This window comes from Ammospiza nelsoni, chromosome 27 (assembly GCF_027579445.1).
Source record: "Ammospiza nelsoni isolate bAmmNel1 chromosome 27, bAmmNel1.pri, whole genome shotgun sequence".
NCBI lineage: Eukaryota > Metazoa > Chordata > Aves > Passeriformes > Passerellidae > Ammospiza > Ammospiza nelsoni.
In genome coordinates, this window is record NC_080659.1 from 1975590 (window position 1) to 1991857 (window position 16268).

Here is a 16268-nt window from a genome sequence, read left to right on the forward strand (position 1 = left end):
AGCGCGGGGTGGGGGTCATTTTTAAAGGTAACGGTGAGGAGGGAGCTTCTGTGCTGCCTTTGGAGGGGAGGCGACAGGAGCCTTTTCCCGTGGATTTCCCTCCAGGCAGGATGGAGCTGGGACAGTGATGGTTCACCCCAGCCCAGCAGCGATTTGGGATTTGGGAAGAGCCCTCCCCAGCCATGCAGGGGGAGCTGAACCCCATTCCCACCCAGCTGGCATCACTGACCCTGCTGTCCAGCTTGAAGGACCACCAGGGTGCGGGTTCCACCCTAAACCAGCCCCGAGCAGCCCCTTCACCCCACACTGGGGCTCTGAAAGGGCTCAGGGGATCTCGCTCCTGCCCTGCCCTCCCCGGAGATGCCCAGCTCAAATTAAAACATCATCCATCGCTGCGGTGGCAGCGCATAATCCCTGGCAGATCAGCGCAATTACTGCGGGAAATGCCTGGGGAGCTGAACTAATAACGCGGGCCGGTGGATTAAGAGTCACTGGCTTAGTGCCGGCCGTGCCACCGCGCCCGGGGGACACCCGGGGACACCCCGGGGACAGCGGGGTCCCGGTGGGGCTGGGGGCGGTGGGTGTGTGGCTGGGCGGGGGTTTGGGGTGGTTTTACTGCCCCATATGTGTGGGGCAATAGTGGGGCAGGGATGGGGCAGAGATGGACAGGGATGAGCAGGGATGGGGGCAGGGATGGGGAATGATGGGCAGGGATGGGGCAACGATGGAGGCAGGAATGGCCAGCGATGGGGCAGTGATAGGGCAGGAATGTGATGGGGGCAGTGATGGGCAGCAGTGGGCAGGGATGTGGCAGCGATGGGCAGTAATGTGGCAGTGATGGGGCAGGGATGGCCAGCGATGGGCAGGGATGAGCAGCGATGGGCAACGATGGGGCAATGATTGATCCGTGATGAGCAGCGATGGGGCAGTGATGGAGGCAGCGATGGGCAGCGATGGGGCAATGATTGATCCGTGATGGGCAGGGATGAGCAGCAATGGGGCACACGGAGCTTCCCTGCCCCGCACCCGGGCCGGGCAGTGCCATTCCCGCAGCTGAATGCGGCTCCCGGCGCTGCCCAATCCGTCCCCCCCTCCGGGGCGCGGGTGGACCGCTCCATCCCGTGTGCGCGGAGCGGCCGGACCGGCCCATTGAGCTGAGCAAGGGGGGAGAGCAAGGGCCGGTCCATCGGGCAGCGGGGGGGGGGGTGTGACGGGCTGTACCACTGCGCCGCCCCGGGGGGGGAGCACGCGCGGCCATCCGCAGGGGGGCGCCAGAGCGGCGGGGACGGCCCAGAGTGGCTGCGGAACGAACCATTGTCAGTACGGGGGGAGCGGGCGGGACCAGCGCTGCGGAATGGCGGGGGGGGTGAGCCGGGCTGGGACCCCTCCTCACCCTCAGCCCAGGAGGGGCCGGAGTCACCCTGGGCCAGAGGGGCAGGGGGGACACACCTGAGGGGCCACACGGAGCGGCACAATGGAGCTGTGTCCCCGCCGGTGTCACAGAATTGCAGAGCGGCTCGGGCTGTGAGTGACCTCAGAGCCCATCCAGTGCCACCCTGCCATGGCAGGGACACCTCCCACTGTCCCAGGCTGCTCCCAGCCCTGCCCAGCCTGGCCTTGGGCACTGCCAGGGATCCAGGGGCAGCCACAGCTGCTCTGGGAAATCCATTCCAGGGATGGATTCCACAATTCCTGATTCCCAATGTCCCAAACAGCCCTGCCCTGTGGCAGTGGGAGCCATTCCCTGTGTCCTGTCCCTGCAGGCCTTGTCCCCAGTCCCTCTGCAGCTCTCCTGGAGCCCCTTCAGGCCCCAAAAGGGGCTCTGAGGTGTCCCTGGAGCCTTCTCCTGTCCAGGTGAGCAGGCCCAGCTGTGCCAGGCTGGCTCAGAGCAGAGGGGCTCCAGCCCTGGCAGCATCTCCGTGGCTCCTCTGGCCTGGCTGCAGCAGCCCCACGTCCTCCTGCTGCTGTTGCCCAGGGCTGGGGCAGCTCTGCAGGTGGGGTCTGACCTGAGCCCAGGGGCAGAGGGGCAGAATCCCCCCCTGCCCTGCTGCCCACGCTGGGGCTCAGCCCAGCACAGGGGGGGTTTCTGGGGCAGCCTGAGCCCCTCACCCACCAACAGCCCAAGTCCTTCCCCCAGGGCTGCTCTCCCTGAGCTCATCCCCAGGCTGTGCTCAGGGCTGGGATTGCCCTGCTGGGCTGGGCCTGCTCCCCGTGTGGGCTCTGTGCCAGGTGGGAACAGCTGGGATTTGGGGTCACACTGGAGCCAGATTTAGGGTCACACTGGGGCTGGGCTGTGACATGGGCTGACAGAGCACTGTGAATGCGTGGGGCTCCCCTAGACTGGGGCCTCACACCTTGAGGGGCTCCAGGCTGGATCTCCCTCCTGTCCTATGCTGCTGGAGTTCAGGGGTACCCAGAGCAGTCAAAGTCCCTGTGCACATCATCCTGCCCACCCTCAGAGGGTCCTGGGGACACAAACCATGGACACCCCACCCTGAGGATTACAGACTGTCCTGGCTGTCCCTGCACCAGGGGCAGAAATCCAGCAGCCCACTGAGAACTGACTCAGCCAAGCCCCAAGGGACTGAGGGAGCTGGGGGTGCTCAGCCTGGAGAAAAGGAGACTCAGGGGTGCCCCCATCGCTCTCTGCAGCTCCTGAAAGGTGCCTGTGCTCAGCTGGGGCTGGGCTCTGTCTGCAGCAGCACTGACACAACCAGAGCACACAGCCTCAAGCTGTGCCAAGGGAAATTCAGGTTGGATATCAGGAAAAAGTTTTTTACAGAAAGGGTGATAAAGTTCTGCAATGACTGCCGGGGCGGTGGTGGAGTCCCCATCCCTGGGTGTGTTTAACAAAGCCTGGATGTGGCACTGGGTGCCAGGGTTCAGCTGAGAGGTTGGGGCTGGGTTGGACTCGATGTGTGTGTGTTAATGGGTCTAGGATGTTAAGAGGATTATATTCTTTGACCCTTCCAGTTCGATCTAGAAATGATGCAGTGGAGGTCTCTTGGAGGTTTCTTCCAACCCAGTGATTCTGTGAATTCTGTGGATTCTGTGATTCTGTGACCTTCCCATCTCACACCCCGTAAACGCACCCAGGACCAGATTTCATCAGGACATGCAGGAAACTCTTGGGTTTTTCCCCTCCACTCCTTTTTCTCTGTCTCCAGCCCATGTTTTGTGGCTGATGATGGCTCTGGGCCCTCTCTGGGCACCAGCTCAGGGCCAGCACACTCTGATGAAGGATGTGCCATTTCCACTGAACCTGCTCATTGTCCCTGCTCAGAGTTCCAGGAGCAGCTGGAGGCAGGAACAGCCTGCTGGGAATCCCAAAGGGAATCCCAAAGGGAGATCCTTGCTGCTCCTCTCCTGTGTGAAGGAGTGAGGAGAGAATGGAATGCACAGCCCCCCCAGCCACAATGTCTTCTCTTTCACACAGTTTGCATTTATCTGAAATTCAGTGTGGACCAAATGCTGACATGTAGATCTGCGAATGCCTCGTGTTTAATTAACACTTTAATTTATTAATTTACAATTTATTGGCCTATTTAGTAAATATTATTTACACATTCTGGAACAACTCAAGCTGCAGGAGTGGTCCTTCAGGAGCAAACTTGGAAGTGGATCCTTCAGCTGACAGAGCTCATCCTGCAGCACAGCATGAATCAGTGTGAATGAAAATCCATGGGCTAACAAGTTCAGTGTCACAGGGATGCCACCCTGGATTCCCATCACAGGCTCCTTGTCCAGCATTACCTCGTTGTCAGAATGGAAAATCATGAGTGTAGGAGCATTGGGGGGTAGGATGGTGGGGATGGACGGAGACGAGAGATCTCTGCAGCCAGGTCAGGAATTTGGGGTTTATTGCAAAGGGCCTGGGTGCAGGGCCCTGCTGGGAGCTGCAGCCACAGCTCAGAGCAGGGCTGAGAGGAGAGGGGGGGGGGAGAGGATGAGAGGGTGAGAGAGTAAAAGGGGTAAGAGAGTAAGAGGCAAGAGCTAAGAGGGCGAAGTTCCCGTTACAATACCATAAATCTTCTTCTGTGTTGAATATTCTGATTCTCACTAACCAATATAGTACAAGATACAAACCCTATAGCATTTACATACAGCCTATAAGAATCACTACATTACCATACTGTGTTACATTTTAAACCCTAAAAACTCCTCTTTGGGCCCTTCTGCCAAGCTAGTAGGGTCTGCTCAGACCCTTGGAGCTGCCTGCAAGCAGAGGGTGTTGTTCCATCAAAAGGGGATTACCTTCAGCCAGCCACACCATTGTTTTCCCGTTGTTCAGTAACTGAGGGATCTCAACGTTTGCTTTCATTTCAATCTCACTTATAGTTTCCATATTCTCAAAATCTTTTGCCAGGCAATCATATTTATAAGGCTTTCCTGTTTCACCTTCCCAACACCTGAGCTGGAAGGGACCCTCCAGGGATCATGAGTCCAGCCCTGCACAGCCACCCCAACAATCCCACCCTGTGCATCCCTGGCAGCCTTGGGGCCAGGAGGATTTCCTGGTTCTTCCCTTGGAGGGAAGAACCTTTCCCTAAAATCTGACCCAACACCAGCCTCCCCTGCGTCCATGGCACAACTCATCCTCCAAACTCCCCTTTTTCCCCCCCAGAATCTGTAGCAGGGGCTCTTGCACCAGCGCTGAGCACAAGCTGGCTCCGAGGAAAACTCATTGCAGGGGATGGAGCATTTCCAGCCTCATCCCCTCCGCCCTGCCGTCCCTCCGGGCGCTGCCGCCTCACTCCGGCACTTCATTAGCACCAATTTGCTCTCGTCTCGCTAAGTGCTGCTGACTCGGGAGAGGAGCGAGGAGATCCGAGCAGCTCCGGGGCTCCTGCCCAGCCCTGCCTGGCCACGGCAGCGCTCCAGTCCCGGCAGCAGCTCCCCATGGCCGTGGTGTCCTCTGGAGCAATAAAAGCAGCTGATTCTGCTCCAAAAACAGGCCTGGAAAGGGAGGAAATAGGACAAATGGGGGAGATGATCGCAGCAGAGCTGATCCCCATTCCCTGGGTGATGGGGAGAGCAGAGCAGGGCACCAGGTCTGCCTTCACAAAGGAGGCTGGAAAAGCGAGTGGGAAATGAAACCCGTGCAGAAAGGAAATGTTCTTAACAACAAATTCACCTTTTTAAGTCATGTGAAGCTGTTTTGGTGTCCCTGGGAGGGGTTTGGTGGCTGCCATCAGGGCCAGACCAGCTCTCCTGGGGAGGACAAGGGTAAACCCAGTGGAGGGATGGAGCCGAGCAGGGCTGCAGCAGCCACAGCTCCTTTGGATCGCTTCAGCCACCCTCAAACCACACAAACTCCTCTGCTTCAGCGCTGGGAAATCTGAAAATGCCACCCTTGGAAGGGCAGGCCAGGCTTGAGAAGTGCAGGAGAGGAAATGAGCTGTCCTGGAGGCTGAGCCCAAATCGGGACCCCCATCTCGGGAAGGACCCCTGGCACCCAAGCAGGGCACAGAGGGCTCGAGCTTCCCTTTCCAGCCCCTTCCCTCCAGATGCCAACCCCTGGGGCTGTGGGCAAAGTGTGGGGTGCTTGGTGTGGGTGGCTGGCACAGCCAGATCCATTGCATTATTTCCAGATCAAACTGGAAGAGTTGAAGAATACAATATCTGAACATCCTAGCCCCATTAACACACACACAGAACATTAATTTGCTAACTTCACAGGCAAATTTCAGCTGCAAAGGCTCTAACCAAGAATTTACCACCTATTACCATTTTAAAACCTAAAGATCACCTGCAAGGGTCGATAACAAATTTCTAACCTGTAAGAAAAGTACATATAGAAAAATATACAGTGCAAAACAAATGCTGGATCCAGCTCAGCTGGATCAGAGCTGCTCCCTGGGCTGAGGAACCGAAATCTTGATGAGGGAAGGGAAGGGAAGGGAAGGGAAGGGAAGGGAAGGGAAGGGAAGGGAAGGGAAGGGAAGGGAAGGGAAGGGAAGGGAAGGGAAGGGAAGGGAAGGGAAGGGAAGGGAAGGGAAGGGAAGGGAAGGGAAGGGAAGGGAAGGGAAGGGAAGGGAAGGGAAGGGAAGGGAAGGGAAGGGAAGGGAAGGGAAGTGTGAAAAACGCCAATCACTTGTTTTTAAAATTTTAAAAGTTTGATATTGATAAAATGGTTATAAAAATAGTAATATAATTAGAGTAATAATGATTTTGGACGATTTGGATTAGGACAATATGAGACAATTAAAACAAAGAGTAACAGACATCCAGGTACCTTTTTCTGGGCAGCATAAGCCCAAAAAAGGACACCGTTAACAGAGGATTAACCCTTAAAAACAATAACCTGTTGCATATTCATACATCTCATACATGATGCATAAATTGCATTCAAACACAGGATTCTGTCTGGTCAGTGTCAACTTCTCCCTCTTAATCCTAGCGGTGTCTTCATGGCTGAGCAAGGCGGGAAGAAGTTAGTTTCTTCTGATAATGGGGCAATAAATTCTCTTTCTCTGAAAGATTCAGGTGTCCTGTGGCTGCCATCCCAGTGTGTCCTCTCTTTAAAAAAAGTATCTTACATAGCATAGTTTCTATTTTAACATTTTGTTATAACCGAAAACTATATTTACCACACTAGTTAAGGAAATTAATACACCATCACTTTCTAACACAAGACATATAAAATTCATTTTATGGAGGCTGGGGAATCCCAGGAATGGACACTGCAGGGCAGGCTCTGCAGGTCATTCCATGGTTGGCACTGTGAGAAGTGATACTCACTTCCAAAAAAATGATACTCTCTTCCAAAAATTTAAAAAGTTTATTAAAATCTTATCAAAAATACAACAGCAGACTGAACAGAGAAAATATTACAGCACCTGAAGCAGGGTATTTTTCCCACCATGTGCTCACCCATGCAACAGAAATTTTGCCATTTAACCCTTTTGTTCCTCCCAAAGTTCTATCCATGAACTCCTTCTTTGCTGTCCAGTGGTGGAATTCACTTCCTTAAATCCTGATTGGAGCTCAGGTGCTGCCATAGTGACAATCCCACCGTCCCAAATGTCCCAAACCCAGAGCACCCCTGATAACAGCACAAAAGGGGTAAAACACAACTATAAATCTATAAAACTTCTCTTAACAAATATACAGGATATTTGCCTTTTAATTGTGAGAGCCAACCATGGGATTACTCCTCTATCCCACCACCCCTGTGCCTTTCAGGAAAAGAAAAAAGGCAAAAAGCAAGTTGAGGTTTGATTTTTGAGCACTTTTCCTTTGTTCTGTTCTGTCAGCATTGTGTTCTCCCAGCTGGAGAAGATCTGAATTTCTGCTGGAGACCCCAATTTGTGACAAATCTCTTTTTTCCTGCAGTACAAAGAGAAATCAAACCAAGCTCTCAGAGCTGCCCCAGCACCCAGGCAGCCCCACTGGACCAGAAGATTTCTGGTTTGGAGATAAAGCTCCCTGGTCTCTGCTCCAGCCTGGGGGAGCAGACACCACGAGGTTCATTCATGAGATTCATTCTGGGCTCATCCAGCTCTTTGCTCAGAGCTGAATTTCCAAAAACCTCCCAGAGCAGGTGGGGGCTGAACCAGCAACACCCAGCCCCTCCTCTGGGAATGGAGGGACATCACAGAGCCATGGAATTAAGGCTGGAAAGAGCTCTTGGATCAAGGACAACCACCAACCCAGCCCCACTGCCATGTCCCCTGCTAAACCATGTCCCCAGGTGCCACATCCACACAGTTTTGGAACGCTTCCAGGGATGGTGACTCCACCATTTCCCTGGGCAACCTTTCCCATGGAGAAATTTTCCCTAATATCCAATCTAAACCTCCCCTGGTGCAACTGGAGGTCATTCTGTCATTGGTTACTTGGGAGGAGAGACTGACCCTCACCTGGCTCCAGCCTCCTTTCAGACCTCTCTGCCCCTTCAAGGAGAGGGGGAAACTGAGGCACTCCAGGGGCTGGGCCCATCTAGACAGCACAGAGAGCAGCCAGCTTTGCTCAGGGCCATTTCCCACCAGTGGAATCAGCCTGTTGGATTAGACCCTTTTCTGACCCAGAGATGGGGTAACTGAGAGGTGTTTTAAAAGCTTTTATTCCAATTTCAGTCTCATGAGAAGGGTGAGACAATACAGATGGTATTATTCACACCATCACAATCACAAGCCAGCTATTTCCTAATTACAATTTATTATAAACATTTCTTGGCCTATCAGCTTTAGCCACACCATGCTGTAGATGCCTTAAAGCCAATCATCCAAAATTACCCCCTCGTGGGTCCCAAAACAACGCATATTTCAGAGTTCTATTTCTCCAAAGTATCCACTCTTATTTGCAAGGCCACCCTTTGAAACTTTCTAGTTCCATTTCTCTCTCAGCAATGTCTGTCCTATTCCATGGTGTTTCTAAATCAGCATTTCTTATCTCCAGGTTTGCATACAGGTGCACACTGGGTGAGCCTTCTGCCAGGCTTGGAGAAATTTCTGTAAATCCATTTCCCACATCAGCCCATCCCACCTTTGCACCAGGGCAACCTGTCCCCACCTGGCAACCACACCCAGGTTCCCCCTCTCCATCCCTTCCGCCACCTCCCTCTGAGCCCATAAATGCTCCTCAGTCCTCTTCCACCCCTGCGAGATGATTTGACAAGGAGAAAAAGAGAGAAACCGGTGGGTTTTGTGCAGAATTTCCCCCCCCACCCCAACCTTGCTTACAGCCGGCTTGCTCGCTCTGAAAGCCCCTGGCTGTCTTTTGTGATTTCAACAAATCACCAGCACTTAAGCAAAGTGGGCAGAAAATTACAGGTTGTATTGCAAGTGAATGGAGAGGGAAGAGCACGCTGGGGCCGAAAAGCAGAGGTTTGCTGGTATAATAGAGCAAGCAGGGTCTGACAGGCTGTGGGAGCCTGCAAAGCCATCAGGTATTAGTTTAATGCTTGGCGGGGTTCACGCTGCGAGGCATAATCGCAGTTCCTGAGCAGCAGCCATTTGATTGTCTCCATTATGTCCCCTCTGAAATGATTTGGGAGATGTTTTGCTCGGAGCTGTCAAGGTGAAGTCAAGGAAAACGCGATGCCTCTGACATGAGGCTCCGGGAGGCAGAAACCCTGGGCAGAGCCTCTGGGGAGGAGGAGAGGATGTTTCTGCCTTTTGGAGCTCTTTCCTCCTGCTTTCCCTGCCCGAGGTTCCTCCTTGTCTTTGCTCCCTGTTGTTTTTTCTGCAGCTGGGTCAGAGCTGCCTCAGGGATGGGATGTTTGGATTGTGTGCCCGGTGTGTGGAGGGATCTGTCACCAACCTCATCCCACTGCACCTGCCAACCCCCCTTGTCACTTCTGGGCTCCTTGGTTGGGTTTGGAGGGCATGAAATGAGCTGGGGAGGGGCTGAGAGAGGAGAAAACCCCAGTGTGGGTGAGCCCAACCTTTTATTGGCCAACAGAGCCATGGGAGACGGGAATATCCTGAGCTGGAAGGGACTCACAGGGATCATCAGCCCAAACCTTGTCCCTGCACAGCCACCCCAACAACCCCACCCTGAGCACCTCTGAGAGCTCCTGGAGCTCAGCTTTGGGGTTGGGACAATTGGTCCTGGTACTGCCAGGGCCCTCTATGCCCCAAGAGGAGCAGGATGACCCCTGTCCTTTGGGAACACATGCAGAGTCAGGGGTGGAAATGTCACCATCCCCACAGCCAAGCCCAGAGAGCCAGGAAGGACATGATGGAAAAACATTAAGCCAAGGTTGGACTGTTTGGATCTTAGAACTTGGGGGAAAAAGGGATTTTGGAGCACAAAGAAAATACCTGACCCACATCTGGTGTGGGTAAGAGGCAGAGTTGTGCCCCTGGCTGTTGTATTCACAGGGAATGCCTGATGAAGGCAGGAATGATGAATCTGACTCCATGTTCTCAGAAGGCTCATTTACTACTTGATAATAGTATATTATATTAAAGAATACTATACTAAAGAATACAGAAAGGATACAGACAGAATGCTAAAAGGATAATAATGAAAATTTGCGACTCTTTCCAGAGTCTCAACACAGCTTGGCTCCAATTGGCCAAAGAGTGAAAACAACTCACAGCAGAACCCAATGAAAGAATCACCTGTGGGTAAACAATCTCCAAACACATCCCACATGTGAGCACAACACAGGAGAAGCAAACAAGATAAGAATTGTTTTCCTTTTCTCTGAGGCTTCTCAGCTCCCCAGGAGAAAAATCCTGAGCGAAGGGAATTTTTCCAGAGAATGTGAATGCCACACCTGGCTGCCCCTTGTCCCTGGCTGCCTGTGGGGACGTGGGGACAGCCAGCAGCAGGCTGCCTGGGAAAGCAGCACCCAGGGGATGGGGAATGGGAAAAAGATCCTCCGTGGAGGGGTTGATGGCTGCCGTAAATAGATCTGAGCAGCGCCGGCATCGATCGCTGCTGCGCGGAGCTGTAATTAGATTGAGCTGGGGAGAGGGAGTGGGGCTGTGTCAGCAGAAAGGGAAATTAATAAATAAACAAACCAGCACAGGAAATGGGGGATGTGGCAGTGCAAGCCAAAAATAACCCAAACTGGAAAAAATAACCCAAACTAGCAAAAATAAATAACCCAAACTAGCAGGGGCGAGGAGCAGGATGTCACCTGTGCCTGGACAATGGCACTGCTGCCACTGCAGGAGCACAGTTGTACCCTGGTGGTTTGTGTTTGCCTCGGAGCTCGGAGTTATTGATGGGAGACTGGGGTGTAATAATCACTGCTAAAAAAGGAATGGGAGGGTGGAAAGCTGAGAGGCTGGACCCTGGGCTGGATGTGCAGCATGGTGTGGGAGTGGGTGGCAGCAGAAAGAGAGCAAGAGGACAGACTGGATGGCCAGGGTGACAGCTGGGTCACATCTTCCATCCACATGGAGACATTCCCAGGGCCATCCTGCAGGGCAGAACCCCTGTGAGTGGAGAGTGAGGAGCCCACCCTGGACACAGGAGGAGCTGAGCATGCCAGGGGTGCTGGGAGGGCTTGGGGTGGGTGGGCTTGGGGCACAAGTGTGGGGGGAGTGTTTCTGTTTGTTGTTTGGCTTGGGGGGACATTTGGGGTGGGTTCTTTTTAAAAATTCATGTCTGGGGGGAAAAAGTCAAATTTTCTATAAAGGCTTTTTTTTGTTTGTTCTTTTTGCAAGCATCTGATGGTCATAGGGTAGGTTTCCACATTCTCTGCTGGCTGTTTGAGTAAGGTACCACTGGGACAGGGTCCCCTGGCATCACTCAGTGTCCCTTTGTCCCTAAGGATGGTGGTGTGCAGCCAAACCTGCCTGGGGAGGGGGAGAAGGGGAGGGGAAAGTTCTCCACGGCTTTACCAAGAGAAAGTTCTCAACTGCCTTTACCGGGGGAAGGTTCTCCACTGGCTTTACCAGAGGAGGATTCTCCACTGGCTTTACTGGGGGAAGATTCTCCACTGGCTTTAACAATGGAAGATTCTCCACTGGCTTTACCAATGGAAGGTTCTCCACTGGCTTTACCAGGGAAGGTTCTCCACTGGCTTTACCAATGGAAGGTTCTCCATTGGCTTTACCAATGGAAGATTCTCCACTGGCTTTACCAGGGGAAGGTTCTCCACTGGCTTTACCAATGGAAGATTCTCCACTGGCTTTACCAATGGAAGGTTCTCCACTGGCTTTACCAATGGAAGATTCTCCACTGGCTTTACCAGGGGAAGATTCTCCACTGGCTTTACCAGAGGAAGATTCTCCACTGGCTTTACCAATGGAAGGTTCTCCACTGGCTTTACCAGGGCTGGCTGGTTTCTTGGTGTCCAGCTTGGTGCCTCCCATGCCCTGCCCAGTGGGAGCAGAGCTGGTGGCTCCCAGCACGGCGTGGGGACAGGGCCAGCACTGAGCCCAGCAGCTGGGACACAGAGCTCAATCTGCTGCATAAATTGTGTCCCTCAGTGAGCTCCAGATTTCCTCAGCTCTGGGTGGAAGGGGTGGATCTCATCCCTCTCTCACAGTTCAAGGTGATGGGAAGAGGGCTGGTAGTTGAGGAAGCTGAGCAACTACAGGAGGAGGAGATTATTTATCTTCCAGTGAGGAAGAAATTATTCCAAACAGCTACTCCTGAGTTACACATTGCCTCCCCTGTGGCTGTGGAGGTGTGTTTGGAGAGCAGGGAGGGGTTCAGCCCAAGGGAAATGCCTGTCCTGTGCCTCTGCAGCATCTTGGCCCCTCCGAGCTCTGTGCTTGGAGCTGGGAACTGCTTTGAGCCCTCCAGGCCAAAGAGGCTCCTGCAAGTGCCAAGCTGAAATCTGCCACCCAGACAGCAAATGTCTCAAGGGACCCTGAAAAATCCTTCAGAAAATCTGAACCAGGAAACCCCAAAGGTAAAAATTGCTGCTGCCCCAGGCAGGAGCAGGACTGCCTTTGGGAAGTCTTGAGCCCACAGTTTGATCTCTCTTTTCTGAGCTTCCCAAGAGGAAATGCTTTGTCCCCAGCCCAGCAGGGTCAGATCCATGCCCTGCCTTGCCCACGGCATCTCAGGTTCCTGCAGTTCTATGTCTGGCTGAGTCCCTGAGCACCCAGATCAAACCTGACAGCTTCAGGGTCAGCTCTGCTTTGAGCAGGGACTGGATCAGCCACGTCCACCATTTTACAGTTTTCTAGGAAAATATCATAGCAAAGGTCCCCTTTCCACCAACACTGTGCTTGATATCCCCACAATTAAAATTCATATATTTATTTATTTTACTCCCTCTCTGCCCTCATGCAGAGTGCTGGGGTCAGGGGCGCTTTCCTGGCTTCCCCCTGTGGCAGCCCCTCTGTGCTGACCTTTGCCTCCTGCCAAACCTGTAGGGAAAGCTTTTAATTCAATGCTGACAGATGTGCCAGAGGATCTGGTAGCAAAGGCACACAGGGGAGACAGAATTTCCTGGAGCCTCCAGTGATTCTGAGAGGAAAACCCTTCCCAGAGCAGGTGGATCCATGATGGGTCTGTCCAAGCTGATGCTGTGGGATTAAGGCTGCAGAGGGACCTTTCCATAATGTCCCTGTCCCCTGCATTTCTGAGCTGGCTGCTGGATGTGGTGGCCAAGAGCCACTGGTTCCCTGAGTCTTCCAGGGACATTCCCAGGGGTGATGAGGAGTTAGACCACGCTGAGCGAGGCCGAAGGATAACCCCCAGAATTTAGGGCTGAATCCCAATAGCCAGTCTGTGGGAACAGAGCAGTCCAGGGCTCTCCTCAGTCTCTAGCCCAGGGTCAGCTGGAGATGCTGAGACTTTCCCTGAGCTTCCCTCAGGCTTTTGTCACCCTGGTGCCACAAGAGGCCATTGTCCCTTCTCAGCAGGCTCAGGGAGGAAGAGGAGGGAGCGGTGGGACACAAACCAGCGAATTCCTGGCGGGAAGGGCCTGGATTTTGGGAGGCAGCCTGGATTTTGCAAGCAGGCCAGGGTGGGGGAGCCCAGATTAACATCCCTGTTCTCTCTTTTGAACGTGCCCAGCCTGCAAACGCAAGGAGCAGGAGCAGCAGAAGGACCGGAGCCTGCAGCCCAAGAAGCAGCGCTTGGTCTTCACGGACCTGCAGCGCCGCACCCTGATCGCCATCTTCAAGGAGAACAAGCGCCCGTCCAAGGAGATGCAGATGACCATCTCCCAGCAGCTGGGGCTGGAGCTCAACACCGTCAGCAACTTCTTCATGAACGCCCGCCGGCGCTGCATGAACCGCTGGCAGGAGGAGCCCGGCGCCAACCCCGGCGTCCCCTCGTCGTCTACAAGCACTTTCTCCAAAGCATGATGTCCCCCAGCCCTCCCTGCCCCTTCCTGGGTGTCCCTCTCATGACAAAGCCAACCCCAGACTCACACACACACATGGCCTGGGTGGGGTGGGTGCTTTTGGGGTGGGTTTGGGAGCCTGCAAACCCTCAGCTGGGTGTCAGCCATGGACGTGGGCCTGGGGACACCTCCTGCTGCCACCTCCTGCTGTCACCTCCTGCCAGCTTGTGGAGCAGGGACAGGGTTTGTGACCAGGTCAGCTCCATCCCCAGGTTTGGGATGGAGGGAGGAGCAGGGCTCTGTCTGGAAGGAAGTATCCCTGGTCCTTGGGGATCACAGAGCCTCGTCTCCCCCTGTCCATGAAGGTTTTTGGGGAGAGGGGCCCGTCCTGACCTCTTCACCAGCCTTGATCTCTGTCACAGCCACCCTTGTGGCTCCCACAGGGGACGGGTGGAGGTGGGAGTGACTCAAGAAGTGGTGTCACAGGCTGGGCTCTGGCACAGCCCCACTGCACCAGGGCCAGACCTGAGGGCTGAGCAGGGGAAGTTCTCCTGGCATGCCTGGAGGGCTCCTTGGCACTGCCAGCTCTCTGATTGCTGGAGGTTTTCCCCTGCTCAGGTGCAGTGTGTTCCCCAAGGCAGCCAGACCCTCTGTGCCACCACAATGTGGCACTTCTATCCCTTGAGGGTTTTGGAAACCTGGCTGAGGACACCCCTGTACCCCCCATTCCCTCTATGGGCATCCTCCTCCGATCCCCCCGGACACCCCCAGGAGCACCCACACCCCAGAGCCCCCCAGAGCCCCCCACCCACGAGAGTCCCCCTGTCCCAGATCCCTCCCAGAGCAGCTCCACGGTGAAGGAGTCCCCTCCTGCCTCCACGGACCCGAGCACCCCTTTCCAGGGGACCCCCGCTGCCCCAGCAGGTCAGAGAAGCACATTTTAGCTACAGAAATCGGGTATTTAAAATAACAATTGTTGGAGAGGAGACGGGAGGAGAGACTCGGAGCGAAGGATCTGATCTTTCCCGGTGACTGGCTCCACCTTTCACCTCTGGATTTCTGGTTCACTTTTCGGCTGAGGAATGGACACGGACCAAGCAGATTTGTTGGCTTTGCCTCTCACCCCATCCACCCCTCGACACACACACTCTTGCCCCCTCCCATCCCTCCTCTTCATCTCTGTTACCAAAGAAATTACAAAAACCAAAAACGCAACAACAACGACAACCAAAAAAACTTTCCCTCCGGCGAACCAACGTCGGTGCACGGTGGGAAAAGAAAAATCCGAGGGATCTGGTGGCGAAATCCAGCCCTGGGTGTGAGAAGGGGGAAAAATTCCCCAACAAGATTGAAAGGGAAAAAAACCCAACCCTCCCCCCCAAAAAAGGAATAACAACACAAACCACAACCAAACAAGCTCAACAAAGACCGGCAACTTACCAAAAAAGACACCAGATTTTTTTTTTTTTTTTTGTGCCAATTAACAACCTGCCTTAAACGTGAATTTCTGGAGCAATGGTACTTAGCTTCAAAGGGATCGTTTCCTCCGAGCTCTCGATGGTGACTTGTGCCATATAAAAAAGCAATCACGAGGCCAAACCCTTACAATCAGCCCTCTCCCAGCCCCCCGAGGGTTCCTTACAGGAGCAAGAGGTGCCACTGGGGACAGGGAAGGGCTGGGAGAGGCTTGGGGATGAAGAAGGAGGCAAGGTCCCCTTCTTCCCCCATCAGTTGGGGAAAAAAAATCCTCCAAAACCAACCATTAACCAAAAAAAACCAAGAAAGGGACACTCTTGAATTTATGCGGGTAAAAAGTACCATCTGTGTTCTATGGTTTCTTCGATTCACTTTACTTTGAGAGTGATCAGTTGTGTCACAGGAAGGCACCTTGTTGAAAAGAAGGAAAGAAAAAAGAAAAGAAATGAAAAGAAAAGGGTATGTGTTCACCAAAAAAAAAAAAAACCAAAACCAAAAAACAAACAAGCACCCCAAAAAAAAAAAAAAAGGAGAAAAGAAAGGACAAAAGAATGAAGAGAGAAAGAAAACAGCCCTGCACACGAAGCCCTGAGCAGGCAGGGTCAGAGGACGTCTTGAACCAAAGAGCTCCGGGGTAGGTGGGCGGTGGAGGGGCTGGGGGTGTCAGGCTGGACACGGTGACCCCAAACTGACCAACACTGCTGGACAGAGGGCGGGAGAGAGGGATGGAGAGAGGGCAGAGCGGGAAGGGGCAGGTGCCACAGCGTGTTTTGCCAACCAGAACCCAAAAACCCTAATGGGAATCTCATCCCCCCCAGGACCCCGCTCCCCGCCACTGATTTTTTCCCCTAATGTTGTTTCTTCGTCTTGTCGTGACGTGGTGATGATGGTGGTGGATTCCTGAACCCCATCGAGTTGTATTCAAGGGCTGCAAAGCCAGGAAGGGGGCCTTGGTTTGGGAAGTGAAAAACACAACAGGAAAAAAGAAAAAAAAAAAAAAGAAAAAAGAAAAAAAAAAAAGGGGAAAAAAGGAAAAGAAAGAAAAAGAAAAAAAAAAAAAAAAGAAAAGAAAAAAAAAGAGTAA

At 53.4% G+C, this 16268-nt stretch overlaps 1 protein-coding gene across 2 annotated transcripts in view; it reads left to right on the plus strand.

Annotated features, from left to right (window-relative positions):
- Positions 1 to 13730, plus strand: part of ONECUT3 (one cut homeobox 3) — a 30048-nt gene extending 16318 nt beyond the window's left edge. For both annotated transcript variants that reach the window (XM_059489842.1, XM_059489841.1), the window contains one exon: positions 13438 to 13730. In XM_059489842.1, coding sequence (XP_059345825.1) covers positions 13438 to 13730 — 293 coding nt within the window. The remainder of the gene's footprint in view (positions 1 to 13437) is intronic.
- Positions 13731 to 16268: the final 2538 nt, after the last annotated feature.